The sequence below is a fragment of the Typopeltis vanoorti genome, chromosome 26 (assembly GCF_054136105.1).
Source record: "Typopeltis vanoorti isolate ZY-2024b chromosome 26, IOZ_Tvanoo_1.0, whole genome shotgun sequence".
Lineage (NCBI taxonomy): Eukaryota > Metazoa > Arthropoda > Arachnida > Uropygi > Thelyphonidae > Typopeltis > Typopeltis vanoorti.
Genome location: NC_143574.1, coordinates 18,000,852 through 18,023,263, shown reverse-complemented (window position 1 = coordinate 18,023,263; position 22,412 = coordinate 18,000,852). Strand labels below are relative to the sequence as shown.

Sequence of the window (22,412 nt, the reverse complement as noted above, 5' to 3'; positions counted from 1 at the left end):
AGCAACGATAGCGCGTTGCTTATAATTAAATGAACTGCTGAGAACGCGTGCATGACTGTTATAAAAAAATAAAGCTGTAATTATCAGCTGTCAGTATTACATTTAAACGGTAAATTTTTAACCCAGTTTTTTTTTTTTTTTAAACCAAAGGATATCGTCGAAACTGAGTGAGCTAAGAGGACTCATTGTGATGAGTTCCATCCGTTAATAAAGAATATTTGTTGTAAAACAGAACTATCCATTCAGATTGTCACGATATTTTATTTTATTAATTACTTTCGTATTTACATAATCAATGAACATTCATCACCAATCAAGTGACATGTAAACTTCATGCATGAAAGTCTTAAGAAGAATAATTATATCGAGGATCCGCTTGAAGATTCCTGAGCACTGAATTCAATTCGTATCAGAACACCCAACATCATGATGGTAGAGGAATTTCTTGTCTGACAATACCAGTGGCTGCATTTTTCACCGGTTTATTATGGAACTTAGGTAAACGTTTGTATTTAATGTCTCTGGGCCTTACAACAGAACGGTGATTACTTAAGATTCTGCTGTAACTTGCAGTTAAAGTGCTGGACTTGTGTCCTAGATCTGTTAGTCTTTCATAGCTACCATTCAGTCGTAAAATTCTAGGATTAATTTCAGGTTCTTGATCTGCATAATCTTCGACATTTATTATAGATTCCACGGTATTTGAACTTTCCTCAGACAAATCAAGTAAAGAAGACGTTCCAGAATCGGCATCGGTGTCCGCTGCCCGTTGGAGTTCATTGGGATTCAGAGAGAAAGCTTTTGCACAATGATCATAGGTCTCTGTTTCTTTGGATGGAATGTTACATACGGAATCATCCGATTCTTGATTATCTTTGCTACTTAATATAGACTCAAACGAGTGACTCATATCCACATCGATGTTTGTATTCTTGTTAAGCGAGACTGACTGAGCCGCCTCACTGCCTTCGGTGTCCAATTTCGTTTTCTGAATTTCTTTCAAAGCCGTAATCTCTTTGGATTGTTTCTGTATGAGGGAATCTTTATCTTCCAGTAATTTATGAATTTGTTTCTGTTCTTTCCTGAGTTCGGATTCTAAACACATGAGCTTAGATGAGATATGGAGCATTAGCTGGTCTCTCTCTTTGAGAAATCCTTGTATGACGTCATTCTGTCGTTGTAGCTTGACACGCATGGTAAGAACTAGTCTGTTGTTTTGGATCTTTTGTTGGAACATTCGCTCTTCCACATCTCGTAGAGCTTTTTCCGCAGTGTGTATTTTGTTTCGGAGTTCCACAATTTCATGCTGTAACTAGAAATAAATACAAGCTTTTTAAACAAGGCTTTTTCAAGAATGACTTATTTAAATCAAAGAACATCAAGAAAAATTACAATATAGCAATATAAAATCATTTATAAGAAATGGTATTTGAATTGATATTGAAATAATTCTAAATATTTATTTTTTTTCAATTCTCTATAAACTGAACTATTCCGACCAAAAGGCATCGCCGATACCGACTAAGCTGCAGAGGCTTGTAGAACAGGTAATGAACGTAAGAAGGGAGGGAATTTATATCCGTGGAGCAATTCATGATCTTCAGATGACAAACAAATGAGAATATTCAAGTCAGGTAAAAATATTTTGTTCTAATAAAGTACGATAATACAAAACTGCGCAGAAATATGGGTTGTATTTTATTACTCTACAGGGTTATTATAAATGTGATTTATTTTACACTTTAAAATATTTAGCATAAAAAATCTGAAAGGCAGAACTGACATATACATCATTACGAAGATCAGTTTTCAAATGTTTTGAAAAAGTGTTCCGTGTAAACACCATTGGCCCATCTACAAATGTGATGATAAGACACATACTAGTGGATTATTCCCTCCCTCCTTGAAGGGCATTAGGACGTTAAAGTGAAGTATTTAGTTAGAAAACGCATATTACAATATTATGTTTTATATAACATTCGGGAGGGTGAGATCACATGCTGTTTACTATATTGATGGAACTGAACTGCCAAAAGTTGACGAGGCAAGGGACTTGGGAGTTATTGTGGACAGAGAACTTAAGTATAAAGGACATATTGCAAAGATTGCCAAAACATCACATCAAATTACATGGTTGTTGAGGAACACACTAACAAGCAGGGATAGGGAAGTTATTGTTCCACTCTATAAGGCATTAATAAGACCGCACTATAATAAGACATATTTGGACTATTGTGCACAGATCTGGTCACCTGGATTTCTTGGTAATGAAAAAATGGTGGAGAGGATTCAGAGGCGAGTTACAAAGATTGTTGCGGGTCTGTGGGATGTGCACTACCAGGATAGATTGAAGATCTGTGGACTCCAAAAACTAGCTGATAGACGTAGGAGAAGAGATATGGTAGAGGTATTTAAATTGTTAAAGGGATTTTACAGGACTGATACTGATGATATTTTTAAGACCAGTGCTGGAAGTGAGAGAACGAGTGGCCATCCCTGGCGATTATGTAAGAGTGTGGTTAACAAGGGTGTCATGACTAGATTTTTTGCTTGGAGGGTTATGAATGGGTGGAATGCTTTGCCAGAGATGGTTGTGAATGCTTCAACTGTGAATGAATTTAAGGAGAGGTATGACAAGTATTGTGTAGATAATAGTTAGTGTGTCGATGTAGGATCTCCCGCGACGAGTCTTTTGATTCCATGGAGACACCGTTATAATAATAATAATAATAATAATAATAATAATAATAATAATAATAATAATAATAATAATAATAATAATAATAATAATAAATATTGCTTTCTGTTCCAAATCCAAAAGTTTGTGAGATGGAGGTAGTCTTCATACTCACCTGATTGATATAAAAAACAAATCCCGAATATTGAAAAAGATACTCTTCCCCTTAAATTTATAAAAAGTAAACATAAAATAAATAAATCATCTAATATCTTTTGTTACCCCGAGAGAGGGGGAGGATCACTTTTAGCCGTAACTAATTTTAAAGAGATGGGCAGTCAGTTTTCATCTTTCAAGCGTTGATAGTGAGCCTAAGCAATCATAAATTTATATTCGCTTTAATTTATATTTTTTTCATTTATTAATTTGAAATTTAAACAAAAATTAAAGGGAAAAGACAAGTCTGAAAAGGCCAGAGACGTAGAATTTACATGTTTATCAAAAGGAGAGGATGCACTGAGGAAATACTAGTCTGTACGGTAATCCCATATTACAATCTTCGAAACAATCTATGACGAAGCCTGATACTACGAAACTACTGCATATTAAGCTCGAGTTGTACTTTATTAATGGAGAATAATGATCCAGAGATTGACTTCGAAAACGAAATCAAACTTTGTCGATCATTTGTTAATTTACATTGACGACGGAATCGAAAATAAAAATGAGACTAAGTTAGACATAATAAACAGTACGAAGTATAAACTGAAAATTGAAATCAACTGGCCATTTACTTTCGTATCTGTCTTCCCTAATCATGTTTTCCAGCTGTAATCAGACAACGTGCTTGATCTCAACATGAACTAGAATCGCCTTCCCATCATCGATATTTCGAAGGCGATAAACACGTGAAAGGCAATTCCTGTGTTCATCGCTAACAGCGCTGAAGGTTGTTGAAAACAAGTTGGATCTGAGTGCAGAAAATAAATTTTCACAGCCATTTTCATTCAGTAAGTGATTCGTAATTTTTTTGCCTTGGGTTTGCCTATTATACCATTTATCATGTTTAGGTGAAGCCAAGTTACTTGGGAGTGAAAAGTCTTGAGCTTAACAACTTAAGGAATGACGAGATAAATTATGGAATCCGTAGACTCATCGCGGGAGGTCCATTAAATCAAAATTAATCACCAATACCTATCATATTTTGCTTTGAACTCGTTCACCGACAAAACCCTCACAAATGACTATGGCAATCTATTGCACTGATTCCTCGCTTCTGAAAGGCATTCCTTTCATTTGCCCCTGAATCCAATCCACGTCTTCCACATTTCCAAGAAACTCAGCAATCACATCTGTTCAGATAATCCAGAGGGGGTCTTATCAAAAGCCTTATAAAGAAGAATAATAACCTTCTTATATCTCTGCATGACAAGGTATTCTTCAATAACAAAGTGGGCTCTTTTAGCCACTTTTGCAATATGCCTCTGAACTTCTCTACTAACACCCCTATATTCCTGGCTTCATCCATTTCCTGGAATACAGTTCCATCATTATAGTACCCAGTTGGTAATCTTTTCACTCCATGCATAACCTTACACTTTGCCACATTAAATTGGCATGTTCTCCTTTGTCCAGTCTGCTAATCTATCCAAATCATCCTGTAAAATATCCACATCATCTTTCTCGATTGTTGTTCTACTTAATTTGGCATCATTTGTAAAAAAAACTGATTATTTCTCCTAAGATCATTTCCTATATCGTTAAATGAACAAATTAAATAGCAGTATAGAGGCCTACGGCGCGCCACTAGTCACAGACTACTATCTAGCATCTCTCCAATAACCATCCTCTCTTATCCACATCACCAACGTCATGTCCATACCCATTTACTGTAATTTGTGTATCAGAATTCTATGCGGTTCCTGTCAAACACCTTTACGAAGTCCATTATCTAACTCAACTACCACTTTATTATAAAAAATTAGTAAGTTACTGAAGCATCACCTACCATTCCCCCCCAAAAAAAACCATGCTTCCTCCCTTCCCCAATTCCTGATTTTGCCTTTAACCAACTTCTTCAATAACTAGACCATCACTCCTAAAATGCTAGTTGGTCGATCATTTGCTGCTTCTTTCGTCGAACTTTCTTGATTCTATTAAAGCAAGTAATATAGTTTACCTATTGAGGCGCAATTTTTAAATAAAGATGATAAATTAAATATCGAAAAAGATAACAGGATTATAGGAAACCGTCTGATATAGAAGTTACCAAACAGGATTAATGAGGAGGAGGGGCTGTATTTTTTCAGCATAGCACAGGCAGGAGCACGCATTCGGAAACTGATCTTCAAGTAGTTCGAAGACGCATACTCGCCTCACATTAAATATTGGTTATGATTGCTATTCACAGATTATTGTGGAATGTAACTGTTTTTATTTAATGTTTCCATATAAACAAAAAATATCTTAATTTTATATAAATACTGAATTTTATCGAACACCTGCTAGGAGGGCTCTACAACCACCTGGGTGGACCAGAGGTTAAAACGTTTTAGCATGATCAAATGAGATCACCGGATAATTATCGGAGCCATGAAAAAAGCTCGGCTTAATCTGGGTTGAAACGTATGGCAATGTATGTTATAGTTTACGTAAAAATGTAAATTTTAGTGCAAAAATGCAATACTACAGATGCAGTACAAAAATGGGGACTTAAAAACAAAATAGAGAAGCTAAAACAATTGAACAGACTAGATAATTTGTCTATTAAAGCCATTGAACAAGAGCTTTAAAAAAATAGGGATTAACAGTGGCGTTAGTTCGCAGAATCGCATTAAAAATTGGTCCTGTTAGTATTCAAGAATGTGTAACCAGCTCTATGAGATTTGGTTGGATGATCATTACAGCCAGAGCAACTTTTGCTTCGTAAAAATATTACAGAAGCTCATAACTGTCACAACCACGTTTACACTTCTTAGCCTGCACTACCTGCAAACTACGCCACAAATAGTATTTATTATTATTATTATTGGTAAATTGTGTGTGTTCTGACCGATTTGTCTCTATGGAGGATGAAAAACCCAGAAGGGTTTTCATCTCGGGTCTTTTGAGGTCATTTAAACTGGATGGATGGATGATTTAAAAAAAAATCATAAAACAGGGCTATGAAGCAAAAATTGCCAGCAAATGACAGTGGAAGATGAACGTATCGATGGATTTATTCGGTTTAATTTTAGAAGATAAATGGATAAGAATGGATTAGAATATTGTCTTAGTAAACAAAATAACAGGGTTTTTCATCTTTACAGTTATTTTAACAGAAAATTAGGAATGCATCACTGACTATTTTGGGCTGCTATAGTTGTCAGTTTTTGTAGATAATAAATATTTAACCCTGAGAGGTCGCGCTGATCTGACAGATACAAACAAATTGTTTAATATAAATATTCTTACACATATCCAGTCTATAGCTTGGAGGTCATGAGTAGTTGCGTATGCATATATTACGAGTGATATTCTACACTGTTTATGCGGTCGGTTTTGATTTAACACGTTTTATGTAAAGGTGTGTGATATTTGATAGTAAAATTGTATCTGAGAGATACCGCGAACTCCGATGTCAGTACAGTATTGGTTTTAGTGTTCTTTTTATTTGTTTCCTTGTTCAATAATTTCTAGATTGTAACTGAAAATAAATAAACCATCATGTATTATATTTGCAGTGTTTTTTTTTTTTTAAAGTTTTATCGCATTTTAGCATATACTAGTACTGAATGTACCTCTCAGATACACGCGACGTACGCTGCAATTTTTTCGACCGCGACCTCTGCAGGGTTAAGAGTATTTAAATCTTTTTAAAAGTAGTAAAAACTGGTTTCGAAATTCTGACATGCTCAAATGTGAAAGCAGTGAATCGTTCTAATCCGATAAACAAACAGGACTATATCAGAGGCAAAACCATTCAGTATTATAATTAATTGAATTTGCAATTAGCACGATTCATCAATACCAAGATAAGAACAAAATGGCAGAACTACCGAATATGGGCGCTAAAATCTACAAACTGGCCATTTCTTTTGTGAACAACACATACCTACCTGTTGCTGGAATGTAGTTGTCCGATGCATTTCCTGGCATTATTTCCTCATAATAGTTCCTGTTCCTGCAAGCAAAGGTAGACTGCTGTATTTAAAAATTAAAATAAAATAAACCGTATGTTTACTCTCCACGTATCATTAGGTTGTTCTTTACAATAATCAACAATCAAGCGTGCCAGGGAGAATCCGGATATGGCGCTTTACCAAAAACAGCTAATTCAAACACACGTACACTCAAGAATTGTATAATAAAATATACAAATAATTATGCTTCATTTGTATGTAATGAACTCCCCAAAAGTCTTATTTATTTCAAAATGAGTTCGTTGGCTAATAATTTTAACTTTGAACTAAGCAAGGACCTTAAATTAGTTTCGAAATTTGGAAATTTAAATGAAAGAAACATGCGAATGATTCTAATAGTAGTTCTAATGTACATGGAAGCCTAAAATATTTTTTTCCCCTTTGCTGTTCTCTTATTTGTGACCCGGATTGGTTTCCTTCGTAAGATATGAAACACTGTAATATATTATGGAAATTAATTTATTAAACGATATTTGTACAATACTTTTTTGTATACTTTCTTTTAAAATTATATTTTAAAATCGCTCTCCAGCCAAAAGGCTGAGGGTTCCAATCCCGCTGTGGACATGGATGTTTGTGATTATGTGGAAATACTAGTGATGGTGGTGGGCGGTAGATGGCGTAGTGGCAGTTGGTGGAGACAGTCGCAGTGTAGGTTCCCTCCCTCGTGATACCTCCTTGGACTCCCTGGAGGTATCACGTAATAATAATGTTTCGCAACAGAAAGGTTCGAATTCTGAGAGCCAATAGATCACCATTTAAATCGCCAGATTCGTTTTAAAAAAATAAAAATAAATTAAAAACCGCTATGAAATATGAAATATAAGAAAGTTAAAATTATAAAACTCTCGTATATAATGCTTTTTTTGCCTAAGATTAATACGCCGTTCCACTCTTCCTTTGTATAGCAGCAACATAGTTGTTCTTCTGCTACCAAGTAACAAAAGTAACCAGTGTATGTTTTGGCTGTCAGTTAATAATATTTTAATACATACAGGACGCCGCCAAAGCTCCAGTTACTACCCACTACAAACGAGTTCAGGTTGCAGTACGCTGTCTGCACTGATAGTGTTATACAATAACTCAGTATAGGCCAGACGTTTATTTTGAAACTCGAATCAGGCAATTGTTTTTTTTCATCGTGAAATATGCGTTTAAAGACACATCAATCCTCGAATCATGAAATTGGAATGTGAGGGGAAGGGGGGGGGGAGAAAGAATGCAACTATAAGTGAACCTTCTACAATAAACTTTGAAAAAATGACTAAATATTATTCAAATTAAGTGGATATTGAATCCAACATTATTTCAAAGCCGAATAGAGAAACTACAAGAGTTTCGTGCCGAATATAGAAACTATAAAAGTTCGGTGGATCCAAGCGTAAGCAAACCTCTTTCATTACAGGGGCAACTGCAACTCGTAGTAAAGGTGGAGTAAGCACTGGTCACTATTCTTAGTATTTCCCATAATGTAAAACACATCTCCTAGCGGACATGTATGATGTTATACATTATGAGGGGGTCACTACCCAGACCGGTTTCGACCTTTGTTGAGGTCTCGTCAGTGGGAACCAGACCCAGATGTAAAACTCAGGTTGAAGTGATGCAGAACTTATACTTTACCATACGAGTTGCAAAAAAAAGGTGTCGCATCACAAAAGGCACCAAGAATTACTGAAAAAGAGACCCAAAAGGCTTCACTTCACTTCATAATGTCCGCTAGGAGATGCGTTTTACATTATGGGAAATACTAAGGATAGTGATCAGATCTTACTCCACCTTTACTACGAGTTGTCCCCGTCATGAAAGGTTTGCTTACGCTTGGATCCGCCGAAACATTTATAGTTTCTATATTCGACAAGAAACTCTTGCAGTTTCTCTATTCGGCTTTGAAATAATGTTGGATTCAATATCCACTTAATTTGAATAATTTTGCATCGCCGAAGTGAAGGCTCTCTTTTGAAGTAATGACTAAATATATTTCCACAAATTACATTCACTAAGTGATTAATATGGACTGTTTCTTAAAAGCCAGAAAAAAATTCTGCCATCGAACCGATTCTAACTTTAGAACTCCACAAAACTGAATTGACTAAGCTTTCTTTTTAAGCTTTGTGCTTTATGACCCTCGATTAGGTGAACGAAATCTTGTTCCATTTATTCTTGGGTACACTTCGCTGAATCCAGTAAATAAGTCAGAAGCCGAATGATAAGTCTGATTTATAAGGCACTTGAATCACAATAAATCAGCGCTATTTTGAAATACAAAAAATATATATAGTGCGCATAGACGTTCAAAAATCACTTATGGCCCATTAACTTAGCAACGAATTAAAAAAAAAAACATCTTGAGTTTTTTTTCCTGACGAGAAGAATCTTTATATATGGACTTTTCAATTGAAGGTGAGTTTGGTTAAGTGAGGCCCTGGAAACTCGTTTTTCATCCTCCATACGGGCAAATCAGCCCTAGTACACACACAATATACAGACAAACAACAAAAAAAAAACCATTGGTGGCAATAGACGGCATCGTGTGTAGTTGATGGATATTATAATCATCATCGCAGAAGTTATGTTATTATTTCATACTAGTTGAACGATTAGGCGCTGTCCTGAACGCAGTTAATATTTTCTGTCCCTTCCTTTAACGTGATTAAGAAAAAACTTTCGTTGGTGGCAGTGTGATGGTTAAAGAATTAAGTCATACCCACGTCTACAAATCGAAACTTGTTCAATGAAGTTTGCATTTATTTATTTATTTTTCAAGGGGGAAAAGGAGGTTCGCGTAAAGCTTTCACCCCTTTTATGCACAAATATGTATTTTTGACAAAATCTGTAATGTTTTAATACTTTTTTTTTCCACTAAAGAATTACCATTGATTGGACAAACTGGATCTGGAAAATAGAAAATTATCAGACTGACAAATCCTGGTGATCTCGTGACCACTTATACAGTGAGTCGCATATTCCTTTTATTCTTAGTATTCTCTGTTTCGCTATCGCGAACATGCTAATATTCCATAATATAAATTATAAAGAAAATATTATTTTAATATTTTTTGCGAATAATTATCTGCGAATCATCTGTGCACGAAACGTTAAAAAAGTTATTTTCGTACTCGGTGTACTTTAATCATTAATCGATAGTTAAACCATTTTAAATTCACCCACCCACCCCCAAAAAATGTAGGACAATGTGTAGGTCATCAGAAGTGACGTTTGCATCCTCTGCACTAGGCTGTCCGAAGACAGACTTAAGTTCAAGCCTAGTCGCCAAATGCAGGAAATTTTTCTAAGCCTTTCTTGGACCGATTTCCGCGTTAGTAAATTTCTGGCACAGGCAAGCCGTTTTTTTCTCCTGGAAACTCAACATAATATATCATAGAACCCACACAGACAGTAACATATCCTGTTAGGGTTGGATACAAGAGATGGCAGCACTTGTTTTGCCTGTCTCCTCATCGGATGGCACTTATAATTAGTGATAGTCATGGACCAGCTATCTCCGATTGGCTACTGGTGGAGATTGAACTGCCCACTCAGTCCCCAAAAGCTAGATTGGGTTAAAAGACATCACCTACTCCCTATAAGGGAATAAAAGACGTCAGCTGATTTTTTTTGCTGTTGCTTACAATCAGTGGGATAACGTCAGCCTAAAAAGCAAGAGAAAATAATTTAATATGGTAATTACTCTGGTTCTTAGTTCCACTGCTTTCTTATAGAATCTGAAATTATATTCCAAAGTGGTCTAAATCAGGGGAGGCTCGTGCATAGGCACTGCGGAACTGCAGCACCCCCAATATTTCTCGATATATAAATATATTTATTTATTTATATTTGCTTGTAATATTTAATTTCATCATCAATAATCCTATACAATTCTCTTATTTTGTATAAAAAATAATAAAAATCCATCTTGTAGCACTTGGAGGGCGAAAGACTTCAGTGGCACTGTGTTTACCACAGCGTCATATTACTACGTGCGCAAGCATATACACGTCATAGTGAGATGGGAGCTATTAGCGTAATGCGGCACTGTCCGTCGCGCAGTTCCACTGCTGTTTATATGCAGTTTACACCAGTAGTAGAGTGTTCGTAGTGCTTATCGTGTTTACTCCGTCTCTTTAAATATTTGGACATTACAATTAAAGACATAACATTTGTTATAGTTTTTATTTTAGAACATTATTGGGGTTATGATAATGGATTTTTTTTTAAAAGTAATTTTGAATTATACCAAACTGTATAATTTTATCGATAATAAACAATATTTTTTCATGTTTAATTTTCTTTTAAATTTTTACTATAATTTTGATATTTTATCCAAACACGTATACACTGTGCTTACAGTGTGTATGTATATTTCGAAAGTTGCAGCACCCCCACGATTTCAAGCCACGAGCCGCCACTGGTCTAAACATATTCTCCCTTATGAAATGCTGAAGCCACAGATCGATCACGAACTATACGTAACATGGGTCAATCCATCAAAAAAAGTATTATAGTAACATTAAACTATATGCAATAATTGTCGAACTCTTTAAAATAATATTCTCAATATTTCATGGAATGAAATAACGAGAACAATAAAAACATAACTACAAGATAAAAATCTATAAAATAATATAAATACAAAAAAAAAAAAAAAAAAAAACTGAAATGGATTTTGAATTTTGCAGAAATAGGAGGAAACTTGTGCACTAGAGAAATGCCATGCAAATTTAAAATGATTATTATTGTTGAATTTTATGGAGTGCTTAATACGATTTAGAAATGACAGAGGATAGTGCTAGTTACAATGTGCGACAGTTTATTTTTATTTTTATTTAAAAAAAAACCTTTTAGCAAACGGTTCATGAATGTAAACTAAATTTCGATCGTCAAATTCTTATGACCAGAAAATAAATAAGCGTTGAAATTTCGTAATATCTTCACTATAATATAATATAATCAAATAAAATCAAAATCGAGTCTCTAGAAGTGGAATGATATTTTTTTTATCTACGACAGTAAACAGTATAATGAAAAAAACTCATAGAAAGCAAGTGGACAAACGTTGAAGAAATAAAATAATGAAATAAATGTGGTAATTATAAGTAACCAATACGGAATGCTGCTATGGCTAAGTACAAACAAATTTGGAAAAATGCGTTGTCTATTTTAGTTGTGGTTAATCAAGTTCAATTGCAAATGGCCGTATTTTCAGCAACATTACAAGATTGCTCGCTATCTTTATTTAAAAATTAGAAAAACCAAAAGAATGGTTTTTATTTAATGTTTACAACTTTAGCTTATTTACAATGTTTATATATATAAAAACAAATGTTTTCGCAACACACAACCTGCAGCGGTGCAAAAACGCCTCTTTCTCTCAGTATAAAAATACGACCTACCGTTGACAGATGCATCAGGAACTGTTTCCCATCCGTAGACTCGTGAAGCCTAACTTCCTCTAACGTTGAACACATAACATCATCCTTAGCACTAACATTCTCGGCAGACTGGAACGAACTAGAAGTTGTAGACCAACCCAACCCTGTTCTGCTTAGCTGCTAGTCCTTCAAGCATAACCAACTTCCAAAAGGCCTGTCGTTCTTCCTTCATTCTATTTTCGGATAATTTAATTTTAATGATGAGAGAACAAAGAGGCTCAACGGAGTTTAGTAACAGCAAGTGTTTAACTATGTAGAAGGTTGTGAGTCGGCTATGGTCAACAACAAAACGAACATGACGAAGAACTGTTATTACTCTTGGAGAAGCTGGGAAGTCGCTAAACGTTCTTTTATAACTGCGCAGTCCAGTTATTAATCTAAGAGTGAGGAGGGGGCGTTAGTTAATTGCTCATTCAAACATCTCCGCAACTAATCGAAGCAGAAAAGGGCAGTGTACGCTAACCCTATTTACAAACTCACTCAACAGCATCTCCACTTTCCTTTCCTTGACTTAATCTTCTACAGTTTCATAACCTGATGAATGTGGACTTCCTGTCATTCACTGACACCCTTATTCTGCCCTCGAGAAAACGAACTGACTTTGACGCAAGCGCCGCTGTTCTCTTGCCCTTGTGGTGGTAAGTAGGCAAAACAATGGTGCTCAACTAAACTCACTGCGTATGAAATTTAAAGCGAGCAGATGTAGTGAACCATGAAACGACCGCGGACAATTACCGACAATCACATGTCAACGCATAGTTGCGTTACGAAAAAAAAAAAAAAAAAAGAAAGATTTAATGTCGCCTCTTAACAGACATTCATTGATCACAAAAGAAAAGGAAATGAAAAGTGCAAAGAATTGTAATGAAATCTTCATGTATATGTGGGTGGGAACAAAAAAATTTACGGTATTACTCAGCACACCGTACATTCACCTTCGGAAGTTCCATGGGTCAATCGCTTTAACTTTGGACCCGTTACTGTGACTGAATTTCCTCAATGTGTCTTTCGTGCAGAAGACTAGCGTGTTGATTGAATCTTTTCCGTCTTCTGCGTTTCTGTATTCGCTAAACTTGTTTCGAAATCCCACGTTCTGAAGAAGTAGCATAACAGAGTGTATATCGACTGCATGCGATGTATTTCGTCTTTGGTCAAAATTGCGTTTGGGTTGGATTCAGTTATGGTTCAAGAAACAGTAATGAGTGTTGGGTATTTCCTTGTCGTGATGACGTCATTCTGTCCTAGTAAGATTTTCAACACCAATGAAATGATAGCGCTACTATTGGTTCATGTTTTCCCTACAATAACACAAGATAAAGCAAATAGTAACAAAACTAAACCTAAGATCATCAGCTGTACTCTAACTGATAAAGTGTTTGTATTTATTTTTATTAAAAGACTCTTGTTTTTAACCGTCAAAAAAAAATTCGTTCGCATAATAAAATACAAATTCTATTCAAAGAATGCATTAGTGTCCTTGAAGTTTTAATCTATTTGGATAATACAGCCATTAAATATATTAGAACCTCCGTAGCTTTGGTCGGAAAGGCCTGGGTTCGATTCCTGTCAAGACGTGAGGAACCTTCATCTGGAATCTTTCAACTAAAGGTGAGTTAGCCGGTCTCATACGGAGGTAGGGGATTTTTCGTTCCCCAGACCAGGCCACCCGGCCTCGTGAACACACGTATCTGCATTGTAACGTGTCTTTGTTTAAATTTAAATAGACCAAGCACCCAAGCGATTTAATTTATTTAAAAGTAACTACTATGCATGAAAGTATAACAGAATTTTGTTGGCCTAGATGGCAGGGTGTATAGAGTACTTACTCTCCAACTAACGGCCTGTTACTTAATTCAAACCCGAGATTTCGATCCACAACAATGAGTGTACATTTGAAATACATAAAATACAATTACAAAAATGAGATATGAATATATATATTATTAACAATATATAAAGTAATCTTTTTCGTGAGATACAACACTAAACGCATACTATATTGCTAATATTTTTTTTTTTTTCTTGCAGAAATTTAAGGAAGGAATACTAAGCTGTTTGTTAGACTTAAAAAACATAATAATATTAAATTATGAAACGCTGACTCACAACTTCAAGAGAATAACTTATTAAGTGAATTCTGACTGTCTAATAAACAAGGAATTCTACTACATAAGTGACTGAAATGGGGAGACCGAGAATCGGTTGAAAATGATACGTTATTTTTATTTATTATGAAGCCTGGAAAGATGCCAACTTGTGTTGTAATAAGCGACCAACTTGCCTGCATAAACACTGTAATCTATATGTCAAAAGGCATTTGTAATGATATTTATTTACTAATTTACTTTGATTTGTTGAGTTAGTTTCCAAAAGTAAGAATTCGATGTACTGAGTTTAAATCTCATTGCGCATATTCGAATGAATGACGTAAGCAGCAGAAGACTATATACTAAACATATTTTTGAAAGGTGCATTTTCTAGTAGAACTCTCCACCTCCCCTACGTATCCCCCAGTTACACACACCGACACTACTACCATCAACACAACGCCATCTACCGCCCACCAACACAATAGTATTTTTGTCTACACATTGTATATGTTGTCTTGACCTATTTGCCTATATTATTATTATTATTATTAAGAACATTAAAAGCATTTTTTTCTCACTTTTAAGGAAACTGTCTAGTATATGTGTACTCTATGAAAAACTAACAACTGCAAATTCACAGTTTCCTTATAATTAAAATCAGTGGATGGAAAGAAAAATATTCATCAGATAAATAAGCCTCCTATCCAAACATGCAACACAATTCCAATTCACCCTCGGGTTTTTCCCAACTAGTTCGACTCTTGGCGACGCGACACTGATATCAACAAGATAAACACCATATTGATTACAAAATCGATGCGAAGAAAGTGCACAAAGCGAGACGCAGAGAACTTTTTAGGGCGCTTTAAAAAAAGAAAGAGGAACCCGAATTTATGATTTACTTTGTCTAGGAAAGCTATTTCAGTCAACTATTTAATGAGTTGAAATTCAAGAAGCTCTTCCAATAAATTGAACCGTATTCAAAGTGATTTTCTTTAAATATAACTTAGAAAAAATTAAATGACCGATATTTCACATTTTGTAGTTTGGACTTTTAAAACAGGTATTAAAACCTTATCAGTACTTCAGAGTACACACTGTAAGTACAGTGTATACGTGTTTGGATAAAATATCAAAATTATGGTAAAAATTAAAAATAAATAAATAAATATGAAAAAATATTGTTTATTATCGATAAAATTATACAGTTTGGTATAATTCAAAATTACTCAAAAATATATATACTCTTCTTATTTTGTTTCATGAAAAAATTATACAGTTTAGTATAACTCAAAATTACTTAAAAATAACTATAACAAATGTTATGTCTGTAATTGTAATGTCCAAATATTTAAAGAGTGCCGAACTAATAGCTCGCATCTCACTATGACGTGCATATGCTTGCGCGCATAGCAATATGACGCTGTGGTAAACACAGTGCTGCTAGCGCCCTCCTAAGTGCTACAAGATGGATTTTTATTATTTTTTATACAAAATAAGAGAATTGTATAGGATTGTCGATGATAAAATTAAATATTACAAGCAAATATAAATAAATTAATAAATATATTTATATATCGAGAAAAATTGGGGGTGCTGAAGTTCCGTAGTGCCTATGCACGAACTGCCCCTGGTCCTTTTAAGAGCAGATTCCGGATTTCATTTTTTCTTTTAAACTGAAAATTAACGTAGTAATATGTACCAATATTATCCATCAGCAACAAAAATGAAGTAAAAAGAATAAGCAATAAAAGTTACTACAATCTGGATGTCTCAATAGCTTCTAGAAGAATGAGAACATAAGTAAAAAAAAAAAAAAAAAAACATAACGTAAATGAAACTTTCAATGGAGTTGTCAAACCAGCACTAACCCATGCAGCAGAAACGTGTAGCAAGTGAAAAAAATTAGACAAATCACTGGATCCACTGAGATGAAAACATCAAGAAAAATTAACAAAATCCCGCTATCGACCACAGGAGCTATCAAGCAAATTTACAAGATGACTTTCAATGAACAAAAAGCCCTGAAAATGAAACAATAAAAAATCATAAAAAAAAAAAAATTTCGCTAGAAAAAAAAGTTCTGCTTCCGTGAACTTTTGTTACATAAAAATGTAAAGGCGCATTAAAATTTTATCTTTCTCTCTCGCGCGCGCAATTTTCATCCCAACGACACACAGTCTACGAACCGCTGATACAAATCCATTCTGCGAGATAAAGTATCAAATTCCTACATGAATGTTGGTTCCACACGCACACGTGCAGCCTTTCAAGCGTGCCAACGGATTTTCTCTTTAGCATTCAAGTCATCAAAGTGAGTGTGTTGGTAGTATTTTTTAATGTTGTCCATTCCACACATAAGCAGTTATACGAGCTTATATATGTTTGGGGTATAGCATTTAGTGAATTGTCAGCCAAATTGGGGGGGGGGGGGGGTTAAACTTCATTTTTTTAAAGGAGCATCCGCGTGTTGAGCAATACAAAAAAAAAAAAAAAAAAAGAGTAGGGACCGGCCAATGGATCCCACGCAGTTTAGGGTCCCCGCGACAACGGATCAAAATAATTGAAAGAAAATTACAATGAAGCTCTCGTGAATTTCCAAAAGATAGAAAAAATGAATCAACTCAAGGAAACGAAAACTTTACGTTAAAGACTATATAGAGAAAATACTATATTAATGTAATGTATCCATTAACAACTTAAAGTACATAAACCACAGACATCAGGTTCACGTTACAGTTTGTCTCTTAAAAGACAAATACGTTTCAGTAAAATATGCCTTACCATACCCTAGGAATAACGGGTAATGACGGGTAAACAGTTTTAATAGATGATTAGGCATTTTGAAGGAAAAAAAACACACCTAGTAACATTAATAATATTAAGGAAATACTTATGACAATTTTCTTTCTATATCTTAAAATTCATGGATCGAGGCCGATGTATATGTGGCTGAGCACGAGCGATGACAGAGAGAACTACAACTGAAGCAAAGTGTGACGAAGGACCCCGGAGTTGGGTGACATCCTCCTCTGCGCAAAGGACTGTCCAGTGGTAGCGATGGGAGGGAATGAAGTGATTTTTTATTAAAATAATAAATAAAGGCTCATATTTATGCTTTGCTAACACTGATCAAATTTTGGTTTAATTTCAGAGAAAGCCTGCGATGATCGCTTTCGATCAACGCTCTCAATTTTCCTCCTGTTCTGAGGTTTTATTTGTTAAAAATGCACGTACATATTTTTTAAAAACGAAGTTTCGAGAGACAGATATGTATCCTGCAGTAAGAACATAGCAATAATTTATAAATTGAAAGTCTATTATAGAGACAAACGTTAGTGAAGCTTGATGCATGCAATATAGTGCCCTTGTTGTCCTCTGGTCAATGGATGTCACATTTTGTCCTACTTTTTATTATAAAAAAAAAAAAAATCAGCTAACGCCTTTTTATTCCCGTATATACGGGAGTAGGCGAGGCCATTTAGCCCTATCTAACTTTTGGAGACTGAGTGGGCAGTTCAATCTCCACTGGTACCCAATCAGAGACAGATGGCCCAAGGCTATCGCTAATTAAGCGGTACGCAGTGAAGAGAGACGGCTCAAATGTGCCGCCATCTCGTGGTCCCTAACCCTAACGCAATATATTTAATGTCTGAAATAATGTGGGTTCTACGGTCGATTTTCTTGAGTTTACAGGACGAAAAACCCGAGTTTCCGGGAGGAAAAACCTGCTTGCCCGTGCCAGAGATCGACTAACTCGGGAACCGGTCGAAAAAAGGCTTAGAAAAATTTCCTCTAGTCGCCGACTAGACTCGAAATGAAGTCTTCCTTCGTGCGGCCAAGCGCGGTGGGGTGCAAACGCCACATCCACTGAGCAACACAGGCTCCACTTTTATTATTATTATTATTATTATTATTATTATGTGACACCTCCAGGGAGTCCAAAGACTCATCGAGGGAGAGTGTGCCAACAGCATCGAACGATTGACCCCTTCCAACTAACCGAGCTCAAACTTGCTTAACTTTTTGAGTGAGCCATTAGCAGCAGAGGTTCTACCAATCGACCAACCTTTGTCCTCCTTCTGAAAAGCCAGTTTGTTTGGTTCCATATGAATCGATAGATGGTTGACTGTATTTGTTTGGGCATGAGAATCTTTGGTGTATGCCAAAGGACACTGGTAGCTATTTGATTAACAATTATTGCTCTCCCTCTTGACAACGGCTCGTATTGCTGTCCACTTTCCTAGTACTTGCTTGAAACGTTTGATGAGTGTATCCCAGTTCTTATCCACGTAAGAGGGCGTCTTTTCTAGGTAAACTTACAAGCGTTTGTTTCCCTCTGCAGGGAAATGCATTGTTGCGATGAATTAGTTCAGAATGGTCACCCCCCCCTCCCCCAGATAAAACCAAGTTAACAGATGCATGTTAAGGAAATTACCGGACCAATGTCCTAAATCCTTAAACCTGCTATATCCGTTTGAATTAATATCCCATGCTTAAAAACATCTATCTTTCTTAAAGTCTTCTTCTATCTTCTTTCTTAAAAACATCCATCTATCTTAAAGCCTATCTTCCTGTACGGCTCCTAGACCTGGAACATCTCAACAAAAGCAGCGACCAATATTATAAATAGCTTTGGAACTACTTGTCTAAGAAATATCCTGGATTACTCCTGGGAACACCACATTCCCAACTCTATTATATTAGATGAAACCCAGCAAGATCCTCTAGTCAGCACTGTTCAAAGAAACCAAATAAAATGGCTCGGCCACCAACTTAGACATCCACCCTCTGTACCCTTTGATGCTCTGGTCCTCTACGTCCTCAGATGGAAAAAGAAAAAGGCAGACCCCGAACTCCATATTGGAAATACATCAGCAATATTCTCCCCGTTTTCCCCCAACTCTCTGCATCACAGATCCGTCAATTAGCATATGAGAGAGAAGCCTGGTTTTCCTTCGCGTCATAACAACCTCCAAGTGCTATCTTAGTGTACACAGACTACTTATTTGTTTTGATTGGTTTCCCTATTTATAATTGTAAAATTATAAACAAACGATGATGATGACTTAAAACAACGGTAATGAATCTTAAAAAATGTAAGAAAGCAAGCAAATTTTATCAAACAGCAAGAAAGAAAAAGATGTTTGCCAACGTCACTATATGCCACTATAGATAAAAAATAAATAAAAATGAAATAAAAATAAAAATAAATCATTGCGCATAATGTCATTTAACATTTCTCAATGGTGAGTTATAGGAATAATTAAATAAAACTTACTAATATTTGAAATGAATTGTACTAAATGGAAAGTCATGAAGAGGGTAGAATTATGATGTCCAGAATTATTAAAAGCATAAAAATGTATGAGTAACAACATTGCAAAAAGTCGTTCATAATACAGCGCAAAAAAATATCGTTTTTATCGTTTCCACCTTTACTATTATGATGTTTGCACTGACACAAGCTTACGACCAAGTATGGGATGCGGAAGACATCCTCCCACAACCAAAAGAGGATGAAGGCCGTGGCTTACAATGCTACTCCCACTCACAATGCCACCAAACAAGGCAGTCGAGAAAAATTAAAGTTGATAAACATTCACAAAACATTTAAGAGAAAATGCAACAAACACTGAAAAACTAAAAACACATAAAAAAAAGAGAAAGAAAAAGAGGACAAGATAATTGTCAACGCGTGTCTGTGAACAACAGCAAAAAATGAACAGTGCGGCAATCGTCATTGTCTGCCTTTAAAAATGGCACTTTTCCAAGTTGTCTACATGTTAAGGAAGGCGTCAGTATTTACAAAAATTCACTTGCATATAGCATGATAAAAATGAAGAGATGCTCTCATTTTTTTAAAGAAATAGAGGGAAAAAAGGAGACAGTTTCATATTTTTTATGTAAATTAATCAAATATGTGTGGTATTTTTTCTTGATTATTATGTATATAACTATTACACTTTTTTTTTATAATGTTAGTCAAGTAGCTTTTATTTTATCGTCCTACATGTTTCGCCAATTTTTCTATCGGCATCTTCAGGGAATACAAATTAGTAAGCTATATGAAGGTAACAGCATACTCAGTATGAATTAGAACCATCAGTTATAACCTAGTCTGTTACCTTCATATAGCTTACTAATTTGTATTCCCTGAAGATGCCGATAGAAAAATTGGCGAAACATGAAGGATGATAAAATAAAAGCTACTTGACTAACATTATAAAAAAAGTGTAATAATTATAATCAAATATGTTTTAAAAAAATTTCCGTTATAACAGTGTAATCATTTGTAACAAACAGACTACCACTACCTTGCACTTTCCTGCAGTGATTATTTTAAAATTAGCAACTTTATATTCGTTCAATATGCATGAATATCTACGTCACGACACACACACACACTATCATCTAGTAATTGCATTTGTACACCTCTAATAACAGTATACGTTTTTAGATTTAAAAACTTAAATCTAAATGGAAAGCAGGAGTTACCTATTTTCCATGATGCCAGTCGTAAGCGGAACTGGAATTCTACTAATTATATCTATTTCTATTTAATATCCACAGACATTTCTACATTTGTTGTTATGAAGATCTCTTAAATTTCTAAATTGCATACAGCAAGATTACTTTGAGCCGTGCTAGTCTGATACTTGCATTATAATACGAAACTAAAACAAATATAAGACTAATCTATTTTTGGAAACAAACACTCAGATACAGCATACGCAGTGTTTATTTATTCATTTTTATTTATTTTTTGATTGGCTGTTGTTATTATGACGATTTCCTTTTTTGCTTATGCTTTAAATCATTTAGATATCGGCTAATTTTACTCAATATAAATATTATATTATATATTTTGATTTAAAAAAATCAAATGCTATAGATCATTTTATGAGTATGCGCGCTGAACGTTGTTTTGTATATCGGCTTGACGAAGCCTATTTTAAAATTAGAAACTATTTGCAATTGCACTACAATGCCGTCAGTCAGCTTTGTCTATCGACCCGTCATAGCTGTGTTTGTATACGTCGACGTATTTTGTTGTTGACGTATTATAAAAGTTGCATAAGCAACTTTCCACAATGCCTGGTTGTTTTATGTTAAATCTTTTATTATTATTATTATTATTATTATTTTACTAATTTCAAAACAAAAATTAAATTGAAAATAACATTTATATAAAAAAACATCCTCTAACACTTTTTTTTTTATTCCCAAAAGAAAGTAAGCAGGGTTCTTTTAATCTTAACTTTTTTTTTTTTTTTTTTGGAAATCGGGGATCGTTGGTCTTCACCTTTAGCCATCCTCCCTGATGACAGCTCAGTTAATGGATACCGATGATTTCAGAGGTATCGGAGCGAAAGTATGTAGAAAATGGCTGCCAACTGGTGGTCCTAAACCCCAACACTCGAATTATTTTCACAGATAATGAGAGTTCTATGATCGATTTTATAAAACGAGGGATTAAAAACCAGACTTTCCAGGATAGGTAAAAGCCAGTTATTTGCGCCAAAGATCAACTAACTCGGTAAAAAAAAAAAAAAAAAAAAAACTTGTCATCGTTCTTTTAGTTTGCAACTTGAATCGATACAAATCGTCTGTCTTCTGGTGGTCTAACATTATAAAACAACAAATATTGTCAGAAGGCTATATAAGCACTTCATAACATCTAAACGATTTAAATATCTAATTAATGTAATTGAATTTATGTTAAAATTACGTATGATTATTTGTAAATGAAATAAAATGCGTATCACAAAATTACACCTAAGAGCACTAAAAACTTGAATCAAAAGCTGGCCTCTAGTATAGCTCTGGTCATCTTGATTCTACTATATTTTACGAGCTTTAAAATCGATTCAAGAATTTGTCAAATCAGCTAGAAATGAAAGACATTCGAAATGTATTTCTCAGGATTGTCTAAGAATTACCGTTTCCTACTGAATACTAAAGCTGTCCGACCTTCGAAATTTTTTCTGTTTATCTTATCCTATTCGTTCTATTATTACCTTTATCTAAA

The 22,412-nt window shown here is 34.9% G+C and overlaps 1 protein-coding gene across 2 annotated transcripts; it reads right to left on the bottom strand.

The window, feature by feature from the left end:
- Window positions 1-247: 247 nt before the first annotated feature.
- Window positions 248-21,012, bottom strand: LOC150092374 (uncharacterized). 2 transcript variants are annotated; one of them, XM_090415121.1, is made up of 2 exons: window positions 20,879-21,012; window positions 248-1,312 (listed from the first exon to the last, which is right to left on the bottom strand). In XM_090415121.1, exon 2 carries the CDS (start codon window positions 1,235-1,237, stop codon window positions 425-427), a length of 813 nt encoding a protein of 270 aa, XP_090271247.1. In that variant the 5' UTR covers window positions 1,238-1,312; window positions 20,879-21,012; the 3' UTR covers window positions 248-424. The 2 variants fall into 2 exon arrangements, with proteins under 2 accessions (XP_090271247.1, XP_090271246.1); XM_090415120.1 differs by lacking the exon at window positions 20,879-21,012 and adding an exon at window positions 12,252-12,650.
- Between the last annotated feature and the right edge of the window lie 1,400 nt (window positions 21,013-22,412).